This window comes from Scophthalmus maximus, chromosome 20, assembly GCF_022379125.1.
Source record: "Scophthalmus maximus strain ysfricsl-2021 chromosome 20, ASM2237912v1, whole genome shotgun sequence".
Lineage (NCBI taxonomy): Eukaryota > Metazoa > Chordata > Actinopteri > Pleuronectiformes > Scophthalmidae > Scophthalmus > Scophthalmus maximus.
The window spans coordinates 11,466,780-11,487,347 of NC_061534.1; the positions used below are offsets into that span (position 1 = coordinate 11,466,780).

The following is a 20,568-nucleotide window of genomic DNA, read 5'->3' on the forward strand; positions in this document are numbered from 1 at the left end:
GAAGCCGGGGATGAAATTCCATCTTCGCCTGATTTAGTCGCCCTCACACTTAAAAAAAAATATCAAAAAAATCCACAATCCCAGCACGAGGGGGTCATATACCTCTGGGGCCATTTGTTCTCACTCACAATCAAATCAATAATCAATTACCCTTTGTCTTGCTGTGGTTGCCCTCATTCATTGTCTACAATACGTGTTGTGCCATATGATACATTGCCCCCTCGGCCGGGTAACTGATTACTAACCTATATTTGAGTGGAATGAGCCACAATGGTGCTACTAGGTCATTAAAAAGTAGTTGACGGTAATTTATCTGTTCTGTGATCGTTTGCTCTGTAATTTTGGTTTAAAAGAAAATCTAAAATGAGGACAAATGACCTGGTAAAGCAGTTAAAACATGTTGCGTTGCTGCTCGTAACACGATATCCTGTTGGTAATTTTTATTCACGAGGTTTTCATTCTTCAGCCACGATAAAAGTTATTCTTTTCAGTAGCTTAGATTCTAAAACCATGTTACTCTGACATGGTGACAAAGCTTTTTGTTTCCTGTGCGTGCTGTCCCCCCCCCCACCCGTCATCTCAATCCATCCAAGACATCCGATAACCTTTTATCCCCGTTTTAGCGTGACCGGCCCACCCATTTTGCGGAGGTGTGCTGCGGGTACTTCAGCTTCTTTTGAAAAACCAGAATAACCTGTTTAGTGCCAGATCACTTTACTCTCTCAGAGGAGTGAAGCAAGTCCAATGACCAGCCAGATCCACCTTCCCTCGGCTTGTGGCTATATCTTTGCCCTTCAATCATGATTGATATTGTAAAAGCCAAATTCGTTGGTATTAAACAGGAGTAAATGTGCCGACACGCTTAAACACTTGGTTGCTCACGATTGGATGAAGAGACAGGAAGTACAAGAGCCTTACAATTGAATTATATCAGTTGGTCACTCCCTCTGTGTTAATGGTATTTACAGAGGAAAGGAAGGTAATCAGTCCTGCTCCGTCCATGTCGTCCATGAATTGAGTTGACGGTCACGAAAAATTTACCTCAAGATTATTTTGCATGTGCTCTTCATTGCGGTCAAATTGGCAAACATGCCACGTATTACACGCAGGATTGAGACCAGCTTTACAGATTTATTTTGATATTTTACTTTAAGCTCTAAAGCTTGTGCTTCACCCCCTGCTTTTCTGTTGACCTAGAACTGTTGTCTTTAAAAACGGCTTGTTCAACCGTTAAAACACCAACTATTTTAGATGAACAACGAGTCCTGACAAAATGACTGAAAGCATCATAATGTTGTTAGTGAAAGTAACCAAATCCTCCATATTTGAGACAGTGAAAGCAGCACTTTTTTGTTTGTAACATGTCATGATTGTTTGAGGCCATTAGTAAGTAAGTATAAAGAATCTGCAGTGACTTGCACTTTACAGCTGTTTGCCCAAGAAAAATGCCTGGCTTTGGAAATTTCATCTTACGGTTTTATTGAATGTGACAACATCAGCGTCCTGAGGTGGGTCATCTGGATAAGTTGTACACAAATGGCACAGGACAACATAATGGACTCCTTATCAGGCACATCCTTAGGTGAAAGCACTGGGAGAGAGAGAGAGCCGAGAGCTCACGATGCTGTGCAAATTGGCAACTGGAAAACAACACGATCACCTGATAAGAACTCATACCGCAGCTACCCGGAATGCTGCCGTCATATCATTGTCATGATCGCCCTCATTGTCATCATCATCCGCCGACGCAAACGGATACACCTATTACTGTCTCGGCCATAGCACCGTTCAGGACAACAAGTTTTTAATAAAAGGGGGATTTTCTTACGCCTGAGGTGTTGAGTTGTTGCATTACTGCTCACAGAGTTTAAACAGTCATGGCATCTGCATGTTTGCATTTTTCATTATTATTATTTCTATTATCCTTGATGCAAACTAGAGTGGATGGTTTTTCTTCTGCTGTAATTCCTGTAACTTGAGGATGTCATCATGTGCTGCGTCCCTCACTCCTCACCGCCTCCTGTCTGCCGCCTCAAGTGAAAGCAGACGCAACCCATTACAAGATGCCTAATAGATGTTCTTCCTTTAGATAAAAGCATGAAAATCGCAAATGGCTTATTTATTTCTCAACGCCAGTGAGAGCTTACTTCCTGTTTTGTGTTGCGTCAAATCACACAACTGCTGATGCATGAAGATGGAGGAGAAAAACATAAGAAGCATTAGTTCCTAATGTAGATTAAGTTTGCAGACTATTGGTTACTTTTCCCCTGAAAAATCGAATCAATGAATCCAGATTTCACATAAATGTCCAGACATTTCATGACTAGTTAAATACTCACATGACAAACGAGGTAGTTTTTTTATATATGTATTTCACATGGGCAATATGTTATTTCACAACAACAAACTTAACTAATTTATTGTCATATTTGTCAAAGAACAAAAAACACACCTATCCTGATGTTTGAGAAGCTGGAACCACTAAATGGTTAATATTTGTATTTTTAAGTAAGTAACGGAAGCTATTAATTGATTAATTGTAGCTCTAGTGTCATAAATACAGTGGTCATAATGTTTTTGTCAGAAATAGCTGTATTTCACATGTGAAGACAGATTATTTATGTATTTTACGTTAAGAGAAGTGTTTTTTTTATATGCTGTTGTCAGTCCAAAAGATCATCGTGACGAGCTCCACTGACCCTGTGTGAGCGTCACAAAAGAGGATGAATCAGTTCTGCCAGCTCTCAGTATGAGGGAAGTGGATTTGATGGCTGTCCCCTTTTAGCATCTGTGCTGCACGATAAGATCCGGCTGTGAGGAACTTGTCCGTCTCTCAGACTTTTCTCCGTGCACCAGGTGTGTTGCTTGACTTTTGTGTTTCTCTGTGTTTCTGTGTGTGTGATTTTGCAGAGGAAACTTCACAGTTCCCAAGTTATCAGAGTCTAACATGGGATTTGGCGTGCTGGGAGTGTTTCTGGGTCTGCTCCTGGAGGTCTCCACCCACGGACCCCACGCTGTGCCTCGGACATCCTGGAGACACCAAGGTGAGGAGCAGTGAGCAGAGTGTTGTGTAAATGGGATACAGCTTAGGGCTGAAGCTATTGATTGGTTGTCATGTGGGGGACAAATTGATAACTAATAATAATAAATTAAATTTAAAACATACAAAACATTTTCTGATATTCGTATGAATCGCCTAATATTCGTTTAACTGAGTGAGAATGTAACTTTTTTCACTTTTACAGTCATTTCTTTCCTTTGTTATCTAAACCATTTCTGGTAAATGTTACTCCGAAGCTCAGATGCTGATTTAAAGAGTCAAAAGACACCAAGTCTAAAGTCGTCTATGTGGGAAGTCATGCTTGTTCTGAGTCTGACTGTATTTATGGGCTCACATGATCTCATAACAAGAAGGTCAGTTCCTCCACTGGTGGAAACTTCTCACTGTACATGTATAGATTAGAGCCAGACTGATTTAATGGTTGGCTGATTAAAAAATGAGCTCATATTAGCCTTTATTTTTCTCTTTGTTTATAATTTAAGTTTATGATTAAACTATTAAATATCAAACCTCAACTACATTTCTTTGGCACAAGGGCTTGATAATGACATCTTAGGAATCGTTGCCAATTTTACATATGTCAATATGTTGGTATCAAAAAATATTTACTCCCTTATATTGGTATCTGCCCCTCAACATCTGTTGGTCCCTGTATTGATAGTGCTTAACAATTTATGAATGATATATTTTGACTGAAGAGTCGCGGCAGATCACTCGGTTACATCTGTTTTCTAAATTCGGCCCATCACACCTACCTCAGTCTCACCACAGGCTCATGAGTTTGGACCTTCACTGTCGGTCAGACGCCGCATCGTTTACATAAATAGCTCCAGTAACTCAGTCAGTCTGTCAGAACCAGTACAGTTCAGCCTTTAACAAAGTCCCTCTGTAACTGCCGAAGTCAGTCAGTGACGGTTCGGGTCTTTGCTTTCATCATTGGGGTGTTTATGTTCAGGCACATGCAACCCGAAGCCACTTGCACCTGGCACAAACCAAAGCCATCCAAACACAATCTCTCTACCGCTGCACAGTACGACAAGTCAGTGAAGTGACAGAAACGTGTCTCAGACATCAGTTTGAAGGGTTCAGCGTCAACAGTAATCAAAGTTGTGTTTTCGTTGGCCTTTGTCCTTGACATTACATCGGGCATTTTGTTGAAACTGTTAGTATTCACTGACGTACCCCCGATGAACCCTAGGTGCAACTGAACCCGGCTGCAACTGGAAACGACCTCGAGGTGAACGTGAAGCACTTCCAGACCATAAAACCACAACAATGGGCTGCGAATAATATTTAAACACTTTGCAGAGCTGAGGGAAAACTGGAGAGTAGAGTAATAATTATCTGTGGGTTTTTTTCCTCTTTAGGTGACGATCACACCAATCAGTCATTTGATCTGTTATGAATATAACATGTTGATCATATCAGCTGGAAATGAAATGCTCGAAACAGATGAATGCAGAATTCGAAAGAAGGAAATCAGGTCACGTGCAGGTCACGTGCAGGTCACGGACGTTTTGGATGCTCAAGTAACGTGATCCAATCCCTTTTTTTGTGCTCAGATTTAGATCTGATGGAGTTCTCGGAGCCCGGGATCTCCAACTACTCCACGTTGTTGCTGAGCGAGAAAAGGGACGCGCTGTACGTGGGAGCCCGGGAGGCCATCTTTGAGCTCAGCAAGAAGAATGTGACAGTCAGAAACAACAAGGTATCAAAGACAAATACAATCTGTGACAAACGGAGATAGAAAATAAGAATACACATATATATTTATAGAAAATTCTTTTTTTTTTTAAACCACAAAGGTTCAGTGGACAGTTGCAGAAAACCCCATGCTGATGTGCACGCTTAAAGGAAAATCAAAAGAGGTTGGTTCAATAACTTTGTTTCATCGATCTTCACCTATTTGCCGTCACAATAACAATTTCTAGTGTTACAAATGAATGATTTGTTTTATCGACTATTGCTTTCCAGAGGGATTGTCTGAACTACATTCGAGTGCTCCAATTCGTGGACGACAAGCGGCTTTACGTCTGTGGCACACACGCCTTTCAACCTCAGTGCGATTACTTGGTAGGTTAATGCTCAAAGCCTCTGTCACTGGGAAACATCGCCCTGCACAAATAAACTTGTGTGTGCTGGCAACCCTACACCCATAAACTGCAATTGAATCCCCATCTTCTTTCAGAACCTTGCTGACTTTTCATTGGACGGTCGAGCTGAAGATGGGAGGGGACAGTGCTCCTTTGACCCCTCACAAAGCTTTACCACTGTCATGGTCGGTGAGTTGAGGCCAGTTTTTTTCTCTCGTTGTCCTCCTGTAAAATGCTAAATAATCTTCAATAATCTGTTTTTGTGCAATAAATTGCTCTTTTGCTGATTCATTTTCTTCTTGTATGTCAGATGGAGAGCTGTACTCGGGGACAGCATTTAACTTCCTTGGCAGTGAACCGATTATTTCCAGATACTCTCCATACCAGTCCCTGCTGAGGACAGAGTACTCCACGTCCTGGCTCAATGGTGAGATGGACCAGTATGTGACAAGTGAACATCTTGTATTAATATAAACAATGTTCGGTTCCGAGCAAATGGATTTTAAAAATGTTTTGTATCTGCTCGAGCCCTATTGTATTTCATTTTATTATCATGATTCATATTAACAGAGTCGTATTAGCTGAGACGAAGCCTCAAATCCCAGCTTTCCTTTAGTCAACTCCGCTGTGCTTTGTCTACAGCAGCCTGTTAGTGTTGAAGTGCTGCTGTTCTCTCATATGTTAAAGATTATTTGGTGAGAGTTCTGACTGAATATGGCGAAATGCTCACATGGTAGAAAATCTGTTGCAGTGCACAAAGCGTCCATTTAGCAGGTTCTCATTTTCTGCTGACACTGACAATGACAAATGTCTCTAGCTAGTGATAATTTTGTGAGCCAACATTTAATTTTGACAGCAGATGATTTAAACCAGACGACTGATACATTTAATTTTTGCCACAGGCAGTTATGTAATACACCTTGTGCTACTAGGATACACCCTCAGTAATGAACCAGGGGTCATAGGGTCCATGCCCGGGCGACACCTGCAGTCTGCTACCAGTTAATCTTTTACTCATATCATATCAGTAATTCAAGCTGATTGACATATTAGTTTTGAATCACACACACGCACACAAAAACTAAAAACTCTTAAATGGAGCACTTGAAGCCAATTTGAAGAATCCTTATATACTTGTACTGATTCATGCACTTTTGGGTAATATCTTCACGGTTGAAAGCGTCAGCTTAATGAATGAAATGTAATGAATGAGGAACATGACAGTTTGGAGAAGATGAGGTGTCGGAAAACATATTTTAACTGACATTTCGTGATTTTGAAGTATAGGATTGGACTCTGCATCCGCAGAGACAGACTATTAAAGGACTTGGATCAGGTTCAGGGTCAAACAAAACCTGAGTGGGACATCCCTCGTGTCTAGTTGTTGAGGTTGAAAAGAAGTTTCTGCTAAATTATATGTAATGGCACCCTCAGGAACAGGAACACAATGAGGCTTTCACAATAACAGATCAATTGCCCCAGTCTTCCTTCCTTGTCACCCCTTTTACCAACACTCTTCTCTCTCTCTCTCCCCCCTCTCTACTTTCCTCGCAGAGCCCAGTTTTGTTTTTGCGGACGTGATCAGAGAAGAGAGAAACCAAGCATATGGCGAGGACGACAAAATCTACTACTTCTTCACTGAGGTGTCGGTGGAATACGAGTTCTTTGGCAAGCTGCTCATCCCCAGGGTGGCGCGCGTCTGTAAGGTCAGTCCACGTCATGCACCATCTGTACATACCGGCAGCCTCCGCTTTTAGCACCTTACCTTTTTTCTGCGTCGAGTCATCTTCTCTTTTTATCTTGCATCTCTAACCTGAGTTAGTTTGTTAACGTTGTTTTTGACAAGAAGCCCAGCCCTCATGGACAACGGAAATTTCCCCCAGAATCAATAAAGCATTAAGAACTTCATCTTCAATCTCATGTAAATCACATTACTTACAAAGCCTTTCCTCTTCAGGGAGACAACGTTCCCTTACCCAACTGTACACATTCATCTCTGACTTTTAGTGAAATTCAGATTTATATTTGACTCTATAGCTTTTTCAGACATGAACTCAAAAGACACAAGTGTCTGCAAAATTGCGACCGGACATTTTCCGGAGTTTGCCGTTCACATATGTCAAACGCAGCAGGAGATGGCGCGACCGAGGCAGGACATGGCAATAACTCTGCTGCCAAAAGCAGTGATTTTGTTTCCAGTCATCTGTTTTCTCCTGCCTCTTTCCTCTGCCTCTCCCCACACTGCCTAATGTCTTCGATATCCCACCCCAGGGTGACCTCGGCGGGCAGCGCACTCTGCAGAAGAAGTGGACGTCCTTTCTCAAAGCCAAACTGGTGTGCTCCATGCCTGAGCTCAACTTTGTCTTTAATGTCGTGCACGATGTCTTCATCTTGAAGGGGTCCGACTGGAGGGACACGGTCATCTACGGCGTCTTTACCTCCCAGTGGTCAGTGATTTTGAAGCAGGGGATCAGTTGGGAGCATGAAGGGGGGGGGGGGTTATTGCAATATATAATGCAGGTCCTTAAATTCACTTCTCCTCTCTCCCAACTCATCATCATCCTCGTCCCACAGGGGCAACGTGGGCTTGTCAGCTGTATGCGCCTATGACATGACTGCTGTGGAGGATGTCTTCTCCAAGGGCAAGTACATGCAGAAGGCCACAGTGGAGCAGTCTCACACCAAGTGGGTGCGGTACAATGGCATCACTCCTTCTCCACGTCCTGGAGCAGTAAGTACTTTGAACACCACTTCATTAATGACGACTGAGCCAAGTTGTTTTTGGAAGCATGTGTGTGAACTTCATGTAGCCCAGAGCTAAAAGCTGCTTAATTAAGTCAAAATAATACTGACCTTAAAAGAAATGACAGATCGGAAAAATCTTGTTTCCCAGACACAGTTTAAAGCTACTTATGAGTTTTGAATCAGAGTTTAATTTAGTCAGGACCACGCATACAGTGGATGTGAGTTTACATCGTAATATTTTTTCTTTTTTTCTCCCTCCACCAGTGTGTTAACAACCAGATGCGACAACAGAACATCAGCAGCTCTCTCCACCTGCCAGACAAGACCCTTCAGTTTGTAAAGGACCACCCCCTGCTGGAGGATCCCGTCCTGCCCATCGGCAACGGGCCGCGCCTCATCACCAAAGACATCAACTACACCCAGATCGTTGTGGAGAGGGTCCGGGCGCTTGATGGGATCATCTATGACGTAATCTTCACTGGAACAGGTTACAGCAGACCAGTTAACACTCATTTAAATTAGAAACTGTTGGTTTTACATGTGTATGTGCTGGTACAGTGTCTCAATCTAATATTTCATCTAGTATTCAAGATTATTTAAGTAGGTTTACACTAGGAAAATATTCTTGACAATAAATAGCTCTGCGTTAGAACGTTTTATCCTGTATCACAACTTTCCAAAATGTGTTTGTTGTTGTTTTTTACTGGATAAAATATTGGACAGTTTGTTGAAATTATTATAAACAGAACAGTGATTTTATCACAATATTGGTTGTGTTTAGTTTGTCATGGTGTCAGATTTCAACCATTATAAGCTTCTTCTTTTTACGCCTTGTTTTCAACATCCAATATATATTATATAAAATATGCTAAAGACATTGATCAGTAAGCCTATAGTTGATATTCCTCAAATAAAATATGGTTCTGTGTATTGATCAGTCTGATCACTGAAAACAGAGTCTAAATCTTTTTTTATTTTATTTTTATTTATTTTTATTCTCATGTCTGGCTTGTACCCTGGCCAGACATGACATAACCTGACTGACAATTTACCTTTTTCCCTCTTTAGATAAGGGTGTCCTGCACAAGTCAGTGGTGTTCGAAGGCGACGTTCATATTGTGGAGGAGATCCAGCTGCTGAAGAACTCTGAGCCCATCAAGAACTTACTGCTGTCCTCGGAGGTCAGTGACTTTTTACACAGTCACAACCGCAGCTCGAAAAATTGTGCTTCGGCTCGGAAAAACCAGAGATGTGCAGTGTGTCTGAACTGTCAGTTCTGTGTGTCTGGGATGTGGTTACTCTGCTGTGAAGATGGGAAGTGACCAAGAACATGGCTTCACAGTTCCTCTAAATCATTTATTTCTTCTTCTATGTGAAAGTTTTTGCTCCGTTTCTTTGGCATATTTCAACTGACCAAGCTCCTGCTTCAACAGACACGATCCCTGTACGCCGGTTCAGACTCTGGCGTTGTCCAGTCACCCACCGCCTTCTGTGGCAGGTACCCGTCCTGCGGCGACTGTGTCTTGGCACGAGACCCGTACTGCGCCTGGGACCGCCGCACAGCTGCCTGCGTCAATATCTTGGATACTCCCACTCAACAGCATGGGTAACTCACTGTGCAGCGAGATTTGTTCCATCACCTGATCTATCAGTTTGTGCTTCTCTCTACATACCGGTCCTCCACTCATGCATTATAATACGGGTTAACCAAAGCAAAACCATCTTTACTGATACTCCATCCAGTTCGACCAGCTCTACAGTCTCAGTCTAGATTTTTCGTTGTTCGGGGTGTGTGCATATGCTCAGCCCGTGAAAGTAATGCATGTTTGTTTGTTTTTTCAGGAAACTAATCCAGAGCCTGGATGGAGACGCTGACAAGTGTCCTTCAGGTAGGCTGCAACATGCTCACATGCTGTGTGATGAGAAAGCTTTACAACATGGACATGAGAGGAAATCATGCACATTTTTAGACTATCAGTGCTTACTCATTTTGTGACCCAAGTGTCTTATCATATAAACCATAGAGTGCATTGAACTGGATGACATGTCAATAGGTGGACATGATCTGCGGCTTCTTTTTTCATATGATATAATATTATAAGGATATGAAGTAATGGATGTTTTCATTTTTAAGGCTGCATAAGTGGAGCTGAGCTGAAACAATGAATTTGCCCCTCAATCTGTTGTTTAGAGAAGGATTCATGTTCCAAATAAGATTTTAACATCCAAAACTCATGATTCTCTCTCTTTTGCCTCGTAGTGCCTGGTCTCTCTTTGAAGGACTACCAGCAGGCGACAGTAAAACCGGGGAGCTCTGTTGATCTGCCATGCCTGGTGCAGTCCAACCGAGCCCAGGTGATGTGGAAGTCCAACAGCTCGGTCCTCACAGAGGCCTCGCGCTTCCACCTCATAGGCGAAAACGGTCTCCTTATTTACAGCGTGGCCCCAGAGGATCAAGGTCACTACGAGTGCTGGTCCGTGGAATGGGCCCCCGCTGCCGGGAAGAACTTCAGCCGCCTCCTGGCTGGATACATCCTCACTCTGGATCTCCCGCCCAGAGCCCCGCACCAGGCGGGCCACATGACCACCACCCTCGGCAGCCAGGAGTCATCGAGCACACATGCTGCTGAAGGTAATGTTAAGACAGAAGGAGCCCCACTAACTTCAGCCCTTGCCCCTCCCAGCTCCACAGCCTCGGTCCTCTTTACCTCCCCACCCCAAACTGACTCATCACTAACCCAGCCCCCCAGCAGCACAGTCAAGATCCAGCCAAAGCTTCTCCCCCCAAGCGCCAGTGTTCACCGCCCAGACAACCAGGACCCAGCAGCTGAATATTTGCAGCACAACAACAGCATCGCCCTCCTCTTCCTCTTCTTGCTGTTCTTCCTCCTCTTCCTGGCTGCATTGGCCTACAACTGCTACATGCAGTACCTTCCAGCTCCCTGCCTGCGCATGCGAGCTGCGCTGCTGGGCAGTCACAAGAGCGCCAGTCAGCCTGAGTATTGTGCCTGTGAAGCAGGCCTAATGGAAGCATCTGCGACTGACAAAATCAACATGACGGAGCAGCCGACGCAGAACGGCAGCAAGGCCACGCAGCACCTCCGGGCGCTCCGTGACACAGGGTACGAGACTGAGCCGGAGTGCGGCAACGGTCGGGTCCCCTCCCACAGCTTTGGAGACGACAGCCCGTCCCAGGAGAAACCTTTCGATGTGGACTGTGAATCTCAGCCCATCCAGTTTGCAGATGCCGATGAACCTTACTGCTAGCCAGAAGCCTCTGTGCTGCTGTTGTTTCTCACAGGGGGTCATGCTGCACCTTCCCACTGCTCACGAGTCTTAGGCGGTGTCCTTTTTATATGGAAGTGTGTTCAGTGTGAAGCATTGAGTGAAGTTCTATCATTACGAGGTTTACGCCGGGCGTCCCACTTGCCTGTGGAGAGTAACCTCCTGCTGTCTGATTTAGGGCTTTTGATGATGAAGTAAAGCTGCATTCATTGAAGCTGCTCTCGCTCACCTTAGTCCAGCAAGTAAAGCTATTTCTTAAATTCCAAATTGGAAACATTATTTACCAAATTGGTAAGTCACTGTGATGTTTTCTAAATTGGAATCGTGTTTTTGTACAGCCTGGGTGAAAAGTGATCTCTAAAAGCTTTTGCAACTTTTTTTTTTATTTTTTAAGCAATGTGTAGGCTATTTGGACTTGGGTAAATACTTCACCATTATAGTGTTTTCTCAGGGATGAATTGCTCGGTACGTCGTAGTCTCGCTTCGTTGTCCAGTGCTGCCGTCTGCAGCAGCTGGCGTGTTTGCCTTCATCTCACCCGGTGAGGTGGTGATGTCGGGTGTGAACATCAGAATAAGCGAATCCAACCACTGTCTTGTGTAGACTCATCCTGTGTGACAATGTTGAGTCTCTCTGTATTTAATTGTTCTCCCTGTGAAGAAGACATTCCCACGTGGATACAACTCTGACGGTCCTGTGTATTAACCTCTATTACTCATCTTTCCCTATGTGGTTTGTTAATAACGTAAATATGTACAGGACGACCCGATGCTTGCTAACATCTATCGTCAGTTGTTCTCTCTTTTTTAAAGGCCCTGGAAACGATCTGAATTTTTTTTTTTTCATTCTTATTTTTAATTAAACATTCCCTTCAGTTTTAGAATCTTTTCAGAGAATTATTATTTAAGAAGTCACATCTGTGGTTATATCATTTTGTCCATCGTGCAAGTTTTTTTTTTTTAAGGAATTCCTTTTTGTTTTTATTTTATTTATTGCAGCAGATTTGATTTTTAGATCTTAGCCGTCACTCATTAGTCTCCCTTGATCTTTTTTGCATGTTCTCCCTGGTTTAGATTTCCTACTTTCCTCAACACTCTTTCTCCACCACTCCCTCCCTCACAGCCTCCTCTCCTGTCGACACTTCATCCTCCCTCTCCACATCTGGAAGTAGCCCTCCCTCTGTCCTCCCTTCCTCCTCCTCTTCCTCTTCCTCCTCTACCTCCGCCTCCTCTGCCATGCCCCACAGTGTGGAGGCTCGGGAGGCAGAGGTGAGACTTTTGCCTCCCCTGCTGAAGGACCAGGCCTGGGGGGTTCATGCCCAGGAGGCCTTCCTGCTCTTCTGCCTCGCCTTGGGTGAGTGGTGCCTCTGACAATGACTCCACTCACACCCCCAAAACCAAACTATCTTCACTTGTCTTTTTTTTAACCCTCCCTTTCCTCTACGCCATTATTTTGTCATTCATCTTTTTTTACTCGCATGCCACCATTTCCCAACACATAAACTAACTGGGAGTGTGTGTGTGTGTGCGCGCTTGTGCGCGTGTGCATGTGTGTGTTTCTGGAATTGGTAATAACAAGCCTGCCCTTTGCTTCAAGGTGTCTGACTTGCAGAATGGAGTGAGTCATCTCCTTTTTAGGTGTCTCACAAGGTGCCTGTGTCATGAGTGAATGTTTAAAAAAAAAAACAAAGCTGGGATTCAACATTAAAACTGTCCACCACTCGGTGATCCGGTTGTCTCAACGTTCTCAATTGTATGGCGATGAAAGGTTCGATTTTATGTACATTATTTAGTAAACAACGGTCTGACGTAAAACATGTAAAATCTAGATCGAGTGGATACTTCTCATCCAGAGTGTTGAGAATCTTTCCTCAGAACAAATTATTATAGGCTTAGTGTTCCTACATCTCAAACGTTCAAATACTGTGCCTGTAAACAAGTGTAAATACAGTATATTTGTACATATGGAAAAACACCTTTGAAGATGTACATAAATCTAGGGGGTCATTTTGGGGCTGTGGCTCTCGGTAGGCAGGCTAAATAAATCTTCCGCAAATGTTTTCAACTCTGTCTTTGTTTTTTTCCAAACGGTGTGGATAATTTGTTTAATGAGTGCAACAGAACACTGCTGCATGTGGCTGAAAGATTGTGATCCTGCTGCATGTCCTGAAAATATCATCAGAGTGGTCGTTGAAAGTACTGTCCAATTAACCTGAAAACAATTCAACGTCAGTCGGCGCTAAAAGCAAAGGCAAAAATCCAACAGTTGGACAAATAAGAATTGACATCAGTGCAAATAAAGGATATGGATACAATTTAGAAATGGCTATAGAACCCAGCAACACGGCACTAACACCACAAACAGACATGTAGAAGAAAAGTCTTCCAATATCGTGTGCAGTACGTCTGAGGAGTATCCGTATCTCGACCGCGATGGGTCAACATGAAGTCCGATTCTGTCCCTCAGGTCCCAGTGATGTCCACATTCACTGGCTAATTAATGGACACACTCTGGACACCCCCATAATGGAGTACCGCCGGCCACTGGGGCAGAGAGAGGTACTAGTGAGCAGCTGGCTCCGCGAGGGGCCGCTGATCAAGGACGCCCGTTACCACTGTGTCGCTGAGGCCAGCACAGGAAATGACATGTCTGAGGTGGACGTCCGCCTCACTATCGGAGGTATCTGTCATTGAATGGCTGTAACGATACACGGCATTATGTTTTTATGACTATACAAACCTGTTATCTCCACATAACATTACAGACCAGGCCCTTGCATTGATTGTTCAGCAGTGCGGAGATGTTTTTTTTGTTTTTTTGTTATGGTTTATTTCCATGAAAGATGTTGTTATTCGACAGATGAGGAGAGCATTCCATCCAGGGATTTGAACCAATGGAGAGGTGCACTCACAGAGCATGAGCAACTGCTAAAGAGATGGGAAAAGGCCTGGGTAGGTCTATGTTCTGGCATGCGAGTGTGTTTTCTCCCAGGCTCACAAACGGTTCTCTGCAGTTTTTCCCGGATTGACTTGCATCACTCGCACCCACCGGTTTTAACCTGCTCTGCGTGTTTGCCTTCAGTTAAAGTGGTCTGAACTCTCCCTCTTTGAACTCTCGCTAAAGAAGTGCAAAGTCCAGATTTATTGGGCCACTGGCAAATATTTTGGGGCACAAAGCTACAGTAATCCAGTTGATTCATTTCCATGAAATTAACAGTTCTAGTGTTCAGTGATCTTTATCCCACAGTGTCTGAATAAGGGGTTCGCAAACTTTAAAGTACTCTGATTAAGCTGACTCAATTACCAGCTCTTCTTGCTTCTGTTTTGGAAAAACTGCTTTTAACTTCAATGCATTTAACCACATTTCTGCACCACATGATCTATTAACCACATTAAGCTAATCACGTTGAAGATAATGAAACACCCCAGTTCCATTATGATGACTAATTAGATTCCTCCAAAAAATACATGCACAAGTCTTGTGATATTTTTCTCAAACTTGTCGAATTTGTTGCTGGTAGCAATTTGTCCTTTTAACACTGATCTCACTTTTCTTGCTCCTATTTCTGCTATTTCCCCCCATTTAGGTTGAGTGTTTGGTTTGAATGCATTTGCACCGCTTGCATGCATCACATGCATTGGATGGGGGGGGGGCAAACCCCTCTTAGAGGAGATGCAAATTTCAGAACATGGCAGCATATAAACCAACAGCACTGAGCCCATAAATTGAAAAAATGGATGTGCAAGTATAATATTGTTAGAGATGACTACATTTAGTTGCTCATTAAGACGTGGAATTCTAATAAAGGAATTAGCAGGGTACAATGCAATTATACAAAAGAAAGTGGATATGAAGTGTTTTCCTATGAAATTCTAATAGTGTTCCCTCGATCCAAAACAGTTTGGTTTGGTAAACAACTTGAACCGGATAATTTGACTGAATAAACCCCTTAATGTTTCTTCAATGTTTGACATCCCTCATCTCCTTGTGCAGTACAGCTCTGCTCTTCCCTCCACAGGAAAGCTGTGACGGCCACTGAGCTCTGTGAGGACGCCATGAGCTCCACTTGTGTCGGCTGAATCCAGGTGTGAACGTGGTCCTCAGCTCAGGTGGAGCACATTTTTGACACTGGAATGACCATAAACAGCGACTATATAAAAAGATGCTTCTGATCACTTCTGATACAGGAGCTTGATGGATCATGAAGCGAAACATTTCACAGCACCGGCGGGGGCTCACCTGGTCGTGATGACGGAGGGTGCTGGGACTCCCTACTTTACCTGGCAGGGGGATTAAGTCATTGGTCGCTTCAGCCTGAGGGCACGTGGGCTGCCTTTCTACCAAAGAATTGCATTTTGTTTTCTATTTTCATTGATTGAGATGAACACACTGGAAGCAGTGCTTGTATGGAACATTGAAACCTGTGGTATATGAGGGTATGCTGATAAAAATATGTTCTACACAATGAAGTATCCGTAGCAGATCAGGCCTGTTCATAGTGAGTTATTTAAGATATTTGCACACTCGCTGCTGGTTCTTCCCCGCTACATTTTTCAGTTTGGAATGTTCACTTGACGGCGTCTTTAACCTTTAGTGGACATTTGTCTTCACAGTCAAAGCCCAAACTTGCTCAAATAATTCAATGCCAGGAATGGGAGCGGGTTAATGTGAGAAGTCCTTTCAGCCGCAGTATTTCTTTTATGCTTGACATTTAGTAAGATGATATCACCTACACAAAACTGGTAGAACCACAGCATCAAAAAAAGGCTTTAATCTGAGGATGGCATTGGTAAATGTGTAAGACTGCATCTTCCTACTTTCTCTCTGCAGTTGAGAGCCGCTGCTCTTGACTACCCTTTTGCCTTTGAAACAGAATTAAATGGGGTGTTTTTGTTGCTTACATTTATTTAAACATCAACGCGTCTTTTGCTTATCGCAAATCCGTCGGTCAACGAGTCGTTGCTCCTGCAGGATCACACCAGGAATGGCACGATAACACATCAACCTTTTCCACAGGAACACCCTCTACCGTCTGAATTATTAAACGAGCACTTCTCCTTGGAAGCCGGCTGTGCCATTTGCAGAGGTTACAACAGTTTCCTTGACTATAGAGACGCCGCTTGCACCAAATATGAGACAATTTAATAAAAAAAAACATGCAAAGAATAATCAAATGTTTTAGTTTAAATATGAAAATATCTGCAAACTGTTCAACTTTGAGGAATATCCAGTGGTATATGGTTTTCATAGGTCAAAGCCCTGTGCCTCAGCATGAAGTATGTTTTAATGTTTGTCATGGTGCCACAACTGGACCCATAGCACCCTCTTGTGACCAAAGAAAGGATCACAAGAAGAAGAAAAAAATACACGGCAATGATAATACATTGTTTGTCAAATAGGTCATGACTTCAGTGTTACAGCAGCAACGTTATCTAAATATGATAATGTGGCTCAAGTCGTTTTACAGCAAGCATGGTCTGACGGTGGTGGAAGAACCTCCAGCCCCACAGCAACAGTAATGCAAGTGCAGTAAGATGTACAGCACAGAATCACGTGATCACCGAACATCACAGGTATTAAGATTTACACAGCATTTAATTCCTAATGTTATCATGACGTAAAACATTTTGTTCAAATTTCTTTCATAATTTTGGCAAAGTAGCTTTAAAGCCAACACCTTGGAGTGTGGGGGAAGCCAGAGGACTATCCGTACCTGGTTTATGGATCATGTAGTGGATCATCTTTGGGACTGGTGCACACCCAGGTGTTAACGTGGGGCAGTTTACAAGAGAATATTTGGCTCAATCAGTCAATTGCCCTTTCTACTACAGAGTATTTTTCTCTTGTAAAAATCTGTAATTTTTTCAGCTTGACAGAAAAGTTTTTTTCTAATGTGGCGTACTCTTCTCTTTATTATGTTTCGCCAAACCGTTGTGGGCTCTTTACTGCCCCCCTGAGGCTGCACAGCAGAACACACACTAAGTGATACAGGAGGGCGCCGCCAATTTAGTGGGTGTTTTCCCCCAACGGCCACAAGGGGAAACAGAGAGTCAATTCCACACTTGAGCAGCAACCGACATAAAGGTGAGATTTAGTTTTACAGGTGAAACTTTCAAACATTTTCTTTTACAAAGTGAAAGAGCTAACGGATGAGGACTTACTGGTTCTTTTGATAAATTACCTCTTGTGTAACGTACAGAAGTTAAATAAGGCGTACAGAAGTATGAGTTGGAAAAACGTGCTAAATGTTGTTCACCTGTATTCATAGAGGTCGTCATTGTATCTAGCCAAATAGTATATTTTGATCCGAGAGATATTTTCAGATGTAGTTTAATAAAATACTAATGTTGTAGCTTTTGACTAATGTAGGCAAGGTAAACAAAAGTGACAGCACGACCCACATTTAGCGTTTTGTGCACCATTGTTTTGATTGGATGATTCATGTCATGTGACCCCAGTCTCACTTCTGGTGATATTATTCTAATTGAAAAATAGACAAAACAAGTATGGCAACAGCAAGGACAGACAAAGAGACATAATAATCAATTACAAACAACTCTCAATGTAAGACATTAGAGAGAACCTCCTTCTTACACCTCAGCCTGCCCGTGCTAGTGTGTTATTAATCATAATATGTTGAATTCATTTTCTATAGCTGCTCTTTGGTGAGTTGATTTTCAGAAGTGGCTCGGATTGCAAATACAGTATAAGGTCAGAGGGTCCATGGGACTACAGAGACAAACACTCATAACACTCGTGATGCGTGAGTGTTGCTTCCGCTGCTTCTTTAATGAACCATTCTCAGAAATCTCAGATGATGCCCCTCGACATCATTATGAAAATGAGCCTCTGGAGGCTTTAGAGCTTCTTGTCCCCATCAAAAAGAATTTGCTCCAAGTCATAAATGAGTTCAAAGGGAACCAAAGGGAAAGATTTAATCTTGTATTATCAACCTTGCATGTGGATTTTGTGTCTTGCAAAATAGAGCGTGTGAGAGGGCCTCGCCTACTAATAACACTGAGAGACTCGAGTGCTGCCAATCTTACCTGTCTGGAGCGTTGAAAACAAACTCGTCAGACTCAAACCGCCCAAAAACTTTATCTCTCTTTTTTGGCCGCTCAGGGGCAGAAAACTGTTTGTTAACAACATTTACAAATCCCCCTTTTCAGTCAATTTTGCAAACTTGTTACTCAACCTTTCGCTCACATTACACTTACTAACTGTTCAGGAGCAACATGATTGTTCATTTGCTGTGCAAACGACACGGTGAGAGCAGTGAGCGTGAACCAAAGCAGAAAGGAAAGATGCAGGTCGGACACATAGATGTGCACGCTTGTGGTCGGACAGCTAAACAATGAGCCGGAACTTATAATGCTCTGCCACACTTGGCTCCGATTTCTCGGCAGCAGAACCTGTCCAAAAATAATTTCAACTTTGTGAGCAAGGAAGTAAAAAAAAGAAAAAACTGTATTTTCGATATATTTGCTTTGTGGACGTAGTTTCTGTTTTTAGTCACAGTAATACTGGCAAAAGCATATCAGATGGTCTCAAAGAAAACTTCTTTAAAAAGGTAATGATATAACTTTCCCAAATCATATCACAGTCTAATTTGTACCCAATGTCCATGTTTTATTGTGAATATTAAAAGTCTACTCAAGCGTTACAAACTCAAATCATGAGTCAAATCTCTGGAATGGTTTTTAATAATGACCCCAAACAAATGGTCACATTTTAGCAGTTGCCCGTCTCGGCCCCTTTCTCTAACACTGGTTATGTTGCTCCGAGCTCGTCTTAAAATAACTCTTGCTTTTTTGAATGTTTTTGGTAACCTGGCAACAGTAGTCAAGTGGAGACGTGTCTGCTTCTTTCCTTGCCAATGGATGCTCTTTTCCTCTGTCTCTTTCTCGTTTGCACTATATGTCTAAAAGTGTGCAAGAACACTGATATTAAATAGCACCTGATTATTTTTTCACACATTACATGTCGTGGACTTTGGGTGATTGTCTGAATGACTTGTATGTATTTGTATGTAACCTTAGTGAATTAAAATGATTATAAATTGGTGCAAGGTAAATTCATGTTTTCAATATTTTGAAAGTATTACCTGTCAATTAATGCATCAGTTGGTTTTGTCAGAAGTAGAATCCAGGGTTATTTTCCCCAAGTTGTCCTTTTAAATCTCTATCATGAGCAGGCGGGTCAGATTCCTTATTCATTTCAGTATTTGCTTGTTTCTGTGTGTGACCTGTCCAGAGAATACGCCATACAGTAAGCTTCCAATGAGAAGATAAAGCCCCCAGTGACCAGCAATCATCATCGTCATCATCCTCCATTTCAGTGGCAACAGATATTCCAGATATTCCCGCCCTTTCCTCTCGGCCCCAGCCTCCTTGTGTTTCTCTCCACGGTGACAGGGGAAATGGTGGGTGGGCCTTCAGCGCCTCGGGATCTCTGCCTTACAGGACACTTGCTTACAGAGGCACCAGAATGAGTGAGTACAGCTTTCTGCGCCTCTGTCCCCATGGCTTCACAGTACTCTGAATAAAGGTTACGCAGCCCAATTGTATGTGTCCCTCTGGGGGAGTCTGCAGAATTTTCTCACATCCACAATTAGACGATAGGGCGAGGCCGCTCGGAGATTATTGCAATTGTAATATATGCATAGATTAGACACTTAAAAACAGCGTAAAACCGTTGCTACTTTCATAAAGACCTGAAAGTAGCAACGGTTGTTTAAAATGAGAGTCGATGTGATTTGAGAGGAATTTGCATGTTGGACCTATGTAAAAAAAAATCAATGATTCAACTAAAGAGGGGGATTTCTCTTTCCTGTGTATTCTGGCCCTTGTTGAAGTGACATGTTGATTCAAGCTTATATATTATAACATCACAAAATATTACAATACTAGTGGTAGGATGCTGATCATACATTATTCAAACAGATTTGGTTCCAATTACGTGGCCAACCAAATAGGTCATTGCTAAAAAAAATATGTATTTGTTCTATTTTTCCTTATACACATAAACAGTAAATTACTAATCAAATGTGTAGGTGGTAGCTGTCCACATGAATGTGGTAATTAAAAAAAAAAGAAGAGGAAGAAGCTTATAATGGTGAAAATCAACGGGGGTTGCATTTTCACTTCTATTATCTGTCCTTGATATGTTTTCTTTGCTTCTTATCCTGTAAACGGCACATGATCTTTTTCAAATTACACAAACATCTCAAATCTGACGATGTACGAAGCACTTTCAAAGGGCATTTAAGAGAGAGAGAAAAATGTACACCTGCTTTCGAAATGGTCTCTTCCACTATTCTGCAAGCCTCCCCTGAATGAGTCATCCAGCTGGCTCCTCATTGGACAAGACCATGCCATCCCTAGGGA

At 42.6% G+C, this 20,568-nt stretch overlaps 1 protein-coding gene across 9 annotated transcripts in view; it reads left to right on the forward strand.

Moving 5' to 3' along the window:
- sema4d (sema domain, immunoglobulin domain (Ig), transmembrane domain (TM) and short cytoplasmic domain, (semaphorin) 4D) overlaps positions 1–16,088 on the forward strand; it is a 39,408-nt gene extending 23,320 nt beyond the window's left edge. For 5 of the 9 annotated variants that reach the window (XM_035607907.2, XM_035607904.2, XM_035607906.2 and 2 more), the window contains 14 exons: positions 2,911–3,044; positions 4,624–4,769; positions 4,867–4,929; positions 5,036–5,134; positions 5,250–5,343; positions 5,465–5,581; positions 6,709–6,860; positions 7,426–7,601; positions 7,729–7,885; positions 8,164–8,386; positions 8,968–9,080; positions 9,333–9,505; positions 9,742–9,788; positions 10,160–12,447. In XM_035607907.2, coding sequence (XP_035463800.1) covers positions 2,948–3,044; positions 4,624–4,769; positions 4,867–4,929; positions 5,036–5,134; positions 5,250–5,343; positions 5,465–5,581; positions 6,709–6,860; positions 7,426–7,601; positions 7,729–7,885; positions 8,164–8,386; positions 8,968–9,080; positions 9,333–9,505; positions 9,742–9,788; positions 10,160–11,166 — 2,664 coding nt within the window. In that variant the 5' untranslated portion in view covers positions 2,911–2,947 and the 3' untranslated portion in view covers positions 11,167–12,447. Of the gene's footprint in view, positions 1–2,910; positions 3,045–4,623; positions 4,770–4,866; positions 4,930–5,035; positions 5,135–5,249; positions 5,344–5,464; positions 5,582–6,708; positions 6,861–7,425; positions 7,602–7,728; positions 7,886–8,163; positions 8,387–8,967; positions 9,081–9,332; positions 9,506–9,741; positions 9,789–10,159; positions 12,536–13,648; positions 13,862–14,041; positions 14,134–15,200 lie in introns of those variants that run through there. The other 4 variants (XM_047329494.1, XM_047329493.1, XR_007030216.1 and 1 more) reach the window with 4 other exon arrangements.
- The last annotated feature ends 4,480 nt before the right edge of the window (positions 16,089–20,568 follow it).